Source organism: Plasmodium fragile (genome assembly GCF_000956335.1).
Source record: "Plasmodium fragile strain nilgiri unplaced genomic scaffold supercont1.2, whole genome shotgun sequence".
NCBI lineage: Eukaryota > Apicomplexa > Aconoidasida > Haemosporida > Plasmodiidae > Plasmodium > Plasmodium fragile.
Window position 1 is genome coordinate 361,843 of NW_012192582.1, and position 10,498 is coordinate 372,340.

General features: G+C 37.8%; 4 protein-coding genes across 4 annotated transcripts; 2 read left to right on the forward strand and 2 right to left on the reverse strand.

Moving 5' to 3' along the window:
• Positions 1-467: 467 nt before the first annotated feature.
• Positions 468-3,026, reverse strand: AK88_00250 (uncharacterized protein; the record flags this gene model as incomplete). Its single annotated transcript, XM_012477901.1, has 1 exon — positions 468-3,026. The coding sequence occupies one exon, from the start codon at positions 3,024-3,026 to the stop codon at positions 468-470; it is 2,559 nt and encodes an 852-aa protein (XP_012333324.1).
• A 1,128-nt stretch (positions 3,027-4,154) lies between these two features.
• On the forward strand, positions 4,155-5,184 carry AK88_00251 (uncharacterized protein; the record flags this gene model as incomplete). Its single annotated transcript, XM_012477902.1, has 3 exons — positions 4,155-4,753; positions 4,912-4,996; positions 5,134-5,184. 3 exons carry the CDS (start codon positions 4,155-4,157, stop codon positions 5,182-5,184), a joined length of 735 nt encoding a protein of 244 aa, XP_012333325.1.
• An 87-nt stretch (positions 5,185-5,271) lies between these two features.
• Positions 5,272-7,142, reverse strand: AK88_00252 (uncharacterized protein; the record flags this gene model as incomplete). The annotated part of the gene is made up of 2 exons (XM_012477903.1): positions 5,272-5,330; positions 5,708-7,142. The coding sequence occupies 2 exons, from the start codon at positions 7,140-7,142 to the stop codon at positions 5,272-5,274; spliced, it is 1,494 nt and encodes a 497-aa protein (XP_012333326.1).
• Positions 7,143-8,512: 1,370 nt separating this feature from the next.
• On the forward strand, positions 8,513-9,778 carry AK88_00253 (uncharacterized protein; the record flags this gene model as incomplete). The annotated part of the gene is made up of 1 exon (XM_012477904.1): positions 8,513-9,778. The coding sequence occupies one exon, from the start codon at positions 8,513-8,515 to the stop codon at positions 9,776-9,778; it is 1,266 nt and encodes a 421-aa protein (XP_012333327.1).
• Between the last annotated feature and the right edge of the window lie 720 nt (positions 9,779-10,498).

Below are 10,498 nucleotides of genomic sequence, written 5' to 3' on the forward strand. Positions count from 1 at the left end.
TTTTTTTTTTTTTTTTTTTTTTTTTTTTTTTTTTTTTTTTTTTGTAAATTAGGACATATTCGTTTGTGTCACGTTTCGCGATGTATATTTCGCTTGGGGTAGTTCTTCCCTCTTTGGAGTAGTAGCACTTGGTCTATTTAGTCATTGCCCTCATGGACTTTGCAGCATCTTCCCACATGGCCTGACTTGTATTATTCGCGTGAACTGTTCGAGTTGGTAAAAAAATGTTGAAGGCACATTTTTAAGCTTCTTCAATAAGCACAGAGGTAGGAAGATAGAGATGACGGCGTACATATTTTTCATTGTATGAAATTTCAAATGAGAAGGAGTTTATCAAAATTTTTTTCATTGTTTTTTGTAACATAAAAAAATTGGGGACAAATGACGACGCGAATTATGTGCACGTAGGCGGAGTAATAATTCCAAATTTAAAAACAGGAGAAAAAAAAAAAAAAGCACAAATTTTGTTACACCTCCGCACACTCATCGCTGTACGCCTTTTTATACAAATGGGTCAAATTGGCTAGTTCCACTTTGAGGAAGTTTTTTTGGGGAGAAGTTTTCTCTACCATTTCATACTCCTCCGAGATGATCGCGCTGAAATGGCGCTTCAATTTGTTATTGTTTAAAAATATAATTAATTTTAGGACACACTTCAAAATGGTTATCTTCACAAAGACGTCCACTTCTTTGCTCAGTAAAGAAAGCAGTTCATCAATGATGGAAATTTTCTGTGTAGCTGTTTTGTCTCCGCGTGTGGGTTGAGTTTTTACTTCGATTGGGTCTTCCCTTCCATTAGTCCTTCCTTTGCCTTCGTTGTGGTTGCACTGCTCATGACGGTCGTCGTCTGTTTCACTGTCACCTTCACTGCTACCTTCGCCGCTTTCTTCTCCACTCATATTATCGCTATCACTTTCGTAAATACTGTTAGCATCTTTTCGTTGTCCCCGTTTGTGGGATGTTTGGGCGAGATGCTTGGGGTGCGCACTAAAGAGGGTAAACCCTTTCTTCCGCCTCTTGCTAAGACTATTCTGCGCTTCATTCACCTGATTGGGCTGCTCCAAATGGTGTTTCCTCTTGGGCATATCACCCTCTTCGATTTTTTTGGGATCGAATAGGAACCAGTACAGGATGGATGAAAGGAGTTCGCTGTTTTTGTTGGTTTGCTCATAATTGTAAATGAAATTATTTTTACTTATATCTGAGTGTGTATTTTCAAAGAGGCAAACGTAGGCCACAAAGTTAAGCTTGTGTAAAAAATGGTAAGTATTGCTATCCTTTTCTTTGAGGTACTCTTCATTAACATTTTTAAAGTTATATGGACCGCACAGAAAAATTTCTTCCTTTAAAAATTGGAAAATTTGTAATTCTTCATGGTTTGTCATGGTGGGTTTGTTCATGTAGAAGAGGATACTTTTTTTTTTTCCCACATCGTCGTTGTTGATTTGTTCTTCCGCTTGTTTGTCTAGATTGGGTTCAGTATTGGCCTGGACCTCTCCCTTTATGGGATCCATATGGAGGGAACTTTCAGGTTCTCTTGAGAGTGGCAATTGTGCTCCAGCAGAGTTGTCGATGGTGAAGACATCCTCCACATTAGTGTACTCTACAAAGACCTCGAATAGGTTTCCAAGTAGGAGACAGAAGAAGTAAACCATAAGATCTTTGTGGAAGGTATCCAGCAGTTCATGTAACATGCGGTTTACTTGCGCCACGTCGAAATATTTTTGTAGCTTCGATTGATCGCCACCATTTTGGTAAAAGGAATTTTTTAAAAGCTGGAAACCTTTGTCCTCCGAAAGGTCACAACGTGCTGAAGCAACACATTTGGACACAAACAGGTAGTAGAAGAAACAGGGCTGCTCTTCCTTATACATTTCTATGGAGTTAAAGATTATGTCTTTAAAATTATCGAACCCAAGAACATAATTCTTTACCCATTTGTTTTTTTCCATTTTTAAATAAATATTTAAAAGTAGGAAAATGAAAATATAAAGATGGCTCTTATCATTTTGAAACGTTTTTAAATATTTCTTCCCCAGGAAAATGATTACATCTAGGCCATATTTATCTTCATCCCTAATAGTTTTGTAATCGCCTTGATCAATATCTTGTTTGAGTATGTCTTCCTTCGTTTGGTTATGTGAATTATCATTGGTGTCTTGTTCCTTTGCACTACTTTTGCAAAAGTCCACAAATTGGTTACAAAGCCCATTAGCAGCATTGTCTACTTTTTGTTTAAAATTTTTTAGCAGTCTGTAGAATATATCAAATTCTATGTTGAAGTATAAAACGTTTAGGGCTAAACTTTTGGGTATGAATAAAATGGCCCTTATATATAGCTTTCTCGTGTATTGAATATTCTTTCTAATGTTATAAAAATAGTGCAGGTAGAAGACCCATATGAGTTCATTTTTTATATGATACTTTAGGCTGTTCAATATGGCAGTTTCCAAATTTTCCATTTTGCGTTTTAAAAAGCAAAAGTTGAAATAGTGTAGCCACATTTCTATGTTATTATGATGTTTCCTCAGGCACGTTTGGAAAATGTTAATTATTCTTTTTACAAGTGAATAATCTGATAAGCTATGTCGTATCAATACTTGTAATTTATTTTCCACTTTTAAAATGTTCTTCTTACAAGAGTTAATGCTGTGTTCATTTTTATTTAGTAACTTTTTCAAGGACTTGCTCTTTTGGGGGCATTTTTCACTTTCTATTTTGGTCTTCACATTTTTATATTCCTCGTATTGACTTTTTAGTAATTTGTTATATTCATTAATTTCATTTAGCATATCATTTTTTTTTTTTAATTTTCTTTTTTCTCTTATTTGTTCCAAGTTCATTTCGAATTCGATGTATAAAATGAAGTTGAGTAGTATGCACGATGAGCTGTTAATTGTGTATTCGTGGTTCCTCCTTTTGTTTGCAATTGCTATGATTTCCTTGTCTGTGAATAATTCCTTTCTCTTCAGGTCATTAAACTCGTATACCATGTTTTCCACCATGCGGCACACCTTGTCCGTCATTTTGTTCACGCTGTCAATTTTTGTACGTATGAGGGGAAAGTGTGGCGAGGCGGGGCGGAGAAACCAGAATGCCAGCCAGGGGGGTTGTTGCTTGTTGGCTAGCTATTTCGCTGGTCACGTAAGCTACATGTTTCGACGGTGCCTGGGAGATGCCTCCCCCGTCCTACGTACTAGTGCCAGCAAAAGTAGAAAAAAAAACAAATAGGTATGGTTTGTAGAACATGTATATCTTCCTGATGAGTATATTTCTAGCAGCTTCGACAGAGGCTCCCTTCCCACTGGTGCTGCAACTGCGTAGTTGTTATTTTTATTGCAACGAGTGGGGAACTATTTTTTCTGGTCCATCTTTTGGTTAAAATTTGTGATTTTCCGCTTTATATTTCTTTTTTCTTTTTAAACCCCAACATTGCATACGTCTGCGCTGATTTAAATGGGTCAAAAGTGATGCAAAAATGACATATAAAGTACTTGCGGGGCTTTTTTTTTTTTTAAGCTATTGGAAAACCGTCCGTGGTTGCAAAATTTAAAATATATTCTTCACAAAAATTGGGAGAGCAATTTTATTTCAATTTTGAGAAAAAAAAAAAAATAGGCGCGAAAAAGGGAGCGATAAATAGCTATATTATATGTATATATACCTGTACGTAATATTGTACCGAAAGCAACGGCTTGGGGTTATAAAACAGCGTGCTTTTTAATTAAAGGCCCTTATAGGCAATTTCCGCAGTTATACGCACCGCTCTAGTGCTCAATTTTGAAGCCTGCTACCGCCCACTGTAACGTTGCAACGCCCGTTTGTCAGCGTCCATTTTGATGCATATATTTTTACCTTTTCGAAAAAATTGCTATTGCTATTCCGTGTATGCTACATTGGCCAAATTAATTATTTTTTTTTTTTTATTTCAAATAAAAAGTATAGTCACTGCACGGTGGTGAAAAAAAGGAAAAGCACTACTACTTTTTTTTTTTTTCTCGAAAAATTTTATAGCCCAGGAAAAATTCAAAGCGGGTTAAAGAAAAAAAGGCACACGCACATTCGGGCACACTTGCTGACCTGTTTCCATACCTTTCGAAGGTGGCTCCATTGTATACAAGCACTCCCTTTTATAGCACAAACGCGAAGGCGCAATGGAAGATGGGGTCATCATAAGTGGGGATTACATTCAGATGGGGAAGGACAAAGTGAAGGGAATAAATGAGCACAACTTTGAACAAGTGCATGACGTCGAAAGTGATAACTTCTACCGAAGTAAATGTTCAGGCATTTTATTAAAAACGCCATATTATCCCTACAAGTATGATATTATGAACACAAGTTATAAGTACATGCCCAAAGTAGGCGACCTGGTGATAGGCATAGTCAAGTCCAAAAAATTGGATTACTATCAGATGGACATTAACTGTAATTGTGAATGCATCATACACAAAATTGAAAGTTTTAAATATGCTACAAAGAGCAGCTTTCCAAATTTGTCCAATGGTACACTACTATATATGATTATAGAGAAAATCAATTTGGACAATAACAGCGTTGTTGCTAGCTGCATTAATTCCTCTGATGTAAAGTCGTGGATCAATTATGAGAATTATTTGGGCGAGCTGGTGGACGGGTATATGTTCCCCGTTAGCACTTCCTACGCCAAAAGTTTAATTGGCGACAAATGCTACATTTTGGATTTGATTGGAACAGACATCAGTTATGAAGTGGCGATCGGCCACAACGGGCGGTAAGTGGGAAAAGTGCTGGCAATGCATCATTATGCGGCGTTTAAGCTATTTTATGCGCCTGCGTTCATTTGGACGCAAGCGCCATAAAAAAAATGGACGCATGTGCATAAACCCTGCATCTCGTTAACACCTGCTCCCTCGCGACTTTTCCTCTCAGGGTGTGGATTAAAACGGATGACCCTCGTGCAACCAACATGATACACACCGCATTGAAATACTCATATGGGAAGACCAAAGCACAGGTGGGTTTTTTCTTCCTTTCTCCGCCCATGTCAGACACGTCTGCTGTGATTTATTTTTTCCAGAATGGAACATTCGCATTCTGCATTATTCCTTTCAACCTTATAAAAATATTTTTTTGAATTATTTTATTTTTCAGATGGACGTTCTGTGGAAATCTATTTACAACTTAGGCAAAAGGGACACTTAAAAATAAAAAAAATAATAATAATAAAAAAAAAAACGGCAAGCAAAGGCGTATGCGAAGGTACTAGTGGGTTACACTCCGTTGGCCGCCTTATCTCTTGGCGTAGGATATTTTTAGCCGAGATCCCTGGAGCTCATAATTTTGCAAAGCTGCAAATAGGAAAGGGGGGTAGAAAGTGCAATACTGAGATAACTGTTTAATGCACGTGAGGTGGTGCTCAGTATGGGGACAACATAATTGACACTCGAAGCGGACATGCAACATATGTGGACATTTTATTTCTTTCTAGCCATATGTTATACGCATCGGAGTTGCTTTTTTTTCTTTTTTTTTTTGTTTTACGTATTAATCGTGCTTTAAACTATAATGCAACAGTTGAACATTGCTTCTTTTCTTTTTTTTTTTTTTGTTTGAATGTGCAAACATGTTGCCACGCACATATACACACACGAGGACATATACTTAACAACTTGGCTCGTGGAATCCTCGCGTCGACCCAGCTCACAAAATGGTCCCTCGGCCTTACCTTTCATCGCATTCGTTGCTGCCGCCTCATCGGAGTAATCCACGAAGGCGACGTTCCTCTGTGGAATAATTCTGGCTTCGATAAAGCCGGAAAACTTTTTAAACAAATCATTGAACTCTTGGGTGTTCACATTCTCCACGACATTTTCGACAAACAAAATTTTGCAAGCCACAACGAAGTTATTTTGCATGGGGGCAAATGCGTTCATTGGGTAGTAAGGAGTAGGTTGCTGGTACATAGTGTTGTTATTATTTGTAATGTCTTCATTTTTTTTTTTGTTCTTTTCCTCGTATGCCTTAGCCTGAGCTTTCGCAATTAGATCTTGTGTATCCATTTGACTTAAGTCAATTTTTTTCCTTTTTTCTAATTCATTATTTTGCATAATTCTAAAATTATTCAATTGCATTTCTATATAATTTCTCTGCATCATTTCGAAGATTTCTTTTTGCTTCCTTTCTCTCTCGAGGATCTGTTTTGGCTTTTTGGGTTCCTTAGATCGTTCGACAAATGTACCATCTCTCTTTGAGTGCACATCACTTTTGTTATGAGAATAATTTATCTGCATGATTTTTCCAAAAAGTACAAATCCTTGTAAGGCATTTAGCGCCTTTGTTGAGCTTTCGACTGTATCATACACAACCCATGCTTGTCCTTTTCTCCAAAATGATTTCATAACTACTAGGTCTTCTATTACACCATACTGTTTAAATAAATCTTTTAAGCTTTTTTTCATTTCGTCTATTTTAATTCTGTCGTTTAAGTTTTTTACATACAAGGTTTCATTTGGGGGTATGCTCGGATCTGCTGTAATAACTTTATTGTATTTCAGGTGCTTCAAATAGGCTTTATTGTTCATGTAGTGCATAGGGTTATTAAATAACATAGGGTTTGGTTGCCCTGGATACATTGGCATGCGTAACGGATTCGTCATCATGTCATTACTGTTTTGAAACATGTTCATGGGTGGGTTCATATTCATTGGGAATTTCCCCTGAAAATTTTTTCCAGCATTCATCATCATTCTGTTATTTTGCATGTAGTTCATGGTGGGGTTATACATGGCGTTGTTCATTTGGTTCATCAACCCCCCAGGTGACATCCCTGCACTGTTTAGACCGTCAGGGTGGTTTCTTGCATCCCCTACGTTATTGACATTTTCACTATTTGCATTTGTTTCGACATTCGGTTCGTTACTGTCCTGGGAATACCCCTTGAGGGAGTTCAACTTGCTGGGGTCATCATTTGGGCTACCATCATAATTGGGGGAGTGTTCACCAAAGTTGCCACTTGACACATTATCATGTGTGGTGCTACTTCTTTCATGTAACTCGTCAACTGCAGAAGAAGCATCGTTGTGGTTATATGTGGACTCATCCGGGCTGTCGTTATTCGATTCATTATCGCTCGACTGATTTGTCGCATTGCTATTTGTCATATTGGTCGAGGTGTCATTTCACACGGTAATTTTTTTGGGGGAAAATTTTCCCTAAATGGCTTCTATCGGCCGTTGTAGGGTTTATTATCCCTTGGGGGTCTGTTTTCAGTTCTTCCCCTTTACAAAATACGGTCATGTTAGACTTTGCAGGGGGGTTTCTGAAGTTGCTTCCGGCCGCAGGGCGATATACATAAGGGCAAACATGCGCGTAATCATTAGTACATGTAGCCTGCCTGTAGGTTACATGCAATCGCCTACCCATTTATGGTCTCCAACTGCAGGCCATTTAGCAGAAGAGGGTCACAACCTAGTGCATCATGAAAATATGACACTTATAGGTGTTGTTACAAAGGTGGGCCCACTATCAAGCAAATGGCTTTAAAACTGGAAAGGGCACGAATGGGGACATTTTGGGTGGAAAAATTGAATTTAATTTTATCCCATAAAGAAGAAGAAAAAAAAAAAAAAAAAAAAAAATCACCAGATGTACAATGAATGCGTTCGAGGCGTAGCAAGCCATGTTCATTTCTGCGGGCAATTAGGGGGTCGGAAATATGAGCGTATATATAAATCGCTGGTGAAAAAAAAAAATTCGTTGAGCAGAAGCAATTCGCCCCCATAGTTTCCACGTTACTCTAATTAGTATATATATGTGCCTTTCCGTATGTACGCGCTTGATGTACATTTTTAAATGTGAAAAGTATGGCAAAATATGGAATGTTCATTTGACTCTATTTTGTGATTTATGTTCACATTTTGATCAGATACTTTTAGCAGCGCAATGACATGAAGGAAAAGGGTGTTTCACGTTTTTTCCCCTCAGCGTATGCGGAGTTATTACATACAAGGCTTTTGGGCATTGTTCCATTTTCAGCTTTGTGTTAATTTGTTCAATTTTTTCGTAATTTGGGACGATTTTCCCCTTGCTGAAGGGTTAGCGGAAATTGGATGTGGATGGTATTGCGGGTATATCCCACAAGACGTACAAGTATGTCCACTTACTTTGCCATTATGCGTTTATACACGTATGTCTGTTTGGAGAAAGAGTAAATACCTCATTGGGGACTCCGTTGTGGGGAATATACGCTGCACATGAACGGATGCACGCGAATGTCGATATGAGATCCACCTGTTGACAATTCAGACGAAGTAGAGCGGCGCGCAAGAAGTTCGAATTGGTAGGCCCGTGGGGAGACCACATACGTAAGTGATAACGCGAGGGGAGTTATCAGAAGAGCTGTGTTTGGTTTTCGGAGGGAGGAGACATTCCAATGAAGTTTGATGGACATTTTGTAAATTGAAAACTGTTGCCCAGCTAAGGCAGTTTTCCACTTCACCACACGACCCTTTGGACTCCCCTATCGAGCACCATGTCTGGCGAACTAACAAACAGCGACTTCCGGCTCATCTTTGACAACTATGAAAAGGAAAAGAAGGAAAGAGAAAACAACTTGTTGCTGAAGGAGCAGAAGAAGTTGAAGAGAAAGCAAAAATATTTAACAAAAAAAAAAAAAAATGAAGAAAAGGAGGAACAAAAATATAGAGACAGAGCAGAAGAAAGAAGAAAAGGAATTGTAAAAGATGTTCCAGACGCAAGTGTGCTATATGACAATGCACATAACACAATTGATGAGTCGAAGTTTATGGGAGGAGATACGGAACATACACATTTGGTTAAAGGGCTTGACTATTTACTTTTAAACAAAGTAAGAAACAAATTAATTGATAAGATAAGCTCAGAGAAGGAAAAATTAAAAGCAAATAAAACAAGTGATGGTCGTTTATCCAACAAAATACCAACTTTTTCAAACGATGAATCGAGGCACATTTTTAAATATTTTTTTTTGTATGAACATCCACATCATATACACTTTAAAAAAAAAATAGAAAACATTTATGACAACATAATAAATAACATGAAATTTAAAAATTACAATAAAAATATTTACTCTGTTAATTATAAGTACAACATTAATATGGAGGTGGAAAAAAATGACGTGCCTATCAGGTATATATACAAGGTAGACGACGTTAAGGTGAATTATACTTATCATTTGAAGTCTTCCGTTTTGGACGAAATAGACGTTTGCTTTAAGTGGCACATGGAAAATAGGAAAAAAAAAAAACATGAAAGATTGCCAAAGAGACCACTAACAGGTAGTTTTTTTCAGCAGGAACAGAATTATGAGCTTGGTCAGGAGGACGACGATGACATTGACATTTTTAAGAACGATGGGGGTGCGGTTAGCGGTGACACCAAACGGGCGAACAGCACAGCCACTGCGACGGATTCTGCGAATGATAGGGGTAACCACGTAGGAAGCAGCGCAGACGAGGAGGAGGATGACGACGACGATGATGATTACTCTGAGGAAGACGAGGATGATGATGGCAGCTCAAGTGCCAGTGATGTGCTCACGAAGCAACGCAATGTGGAACAACATGAAAAAGAAAAAAATAAAGAGACACAACTGGACAAGAGCAATAACATAAACTTGCTCTATTCTGGAAAATTGCCCGATAAAGGGAAAAGCAGAACTGAAAATGAGAATAATAAGAACAGCGTAACTGGAAATGTTTTCAAGGACACATATGATGAGTGCTATCCGGGTTATAGGAAAAGCGGCTTTTTTTAGTATACCTATATATGGTGCCCCCCACTCCTTATTCTTTCTGTCTTTCTTTTTTTCCTTTTTTTTTTTTGTAATTTTTTCAACACATTTAAATTGAGAAGAAAAGGAAAGGTGTCATATGTTTTTGTAATCAAAGAATAAACTTAGCAAGAAAAAAAAGTTAACACAAAAAAGGACATTATGACCCAGTTAGACGCGTTTATAGGCATAATTCCTTAAGGGCACATGTTTACATCCCTCTGGATGTGCATAAGCCGTGGCATAAAAAGACTGCGACGATGTAGTTATATACGTGGTAAATTTTTTTGTATTGGATGGACCCCAATGGCACAGAAATTGGAATAAATTATTCGCCTTCCGCGCGTCATATGTTGTCACGAACAGTATTGTAGCATTAGCTCTCCTCTCATCATAATAAGCAGATTTATTTAATCAGGGGCGCCCAGATTTTTTCTCGTATGTGTTTGAGGAATGATGAAAAAGTGGACAACCCCGTCCCAATGCGGATCCCATTTGAAGGATACAGGGTGGAAGGACTACGATGTCATACAGATATGCACACACATGAATACAGACACATACATTAACCGATGGCATAACACACGGCATCCGTCTAGCTCCGTGTGGCCAACATTTGTTTGTGTGTTATTTTAAATTAAATTTTTTTTTTTTGTTCGAATTGGTACTCTTTTTACATTTTTTATATTTTATATATCCCCATTC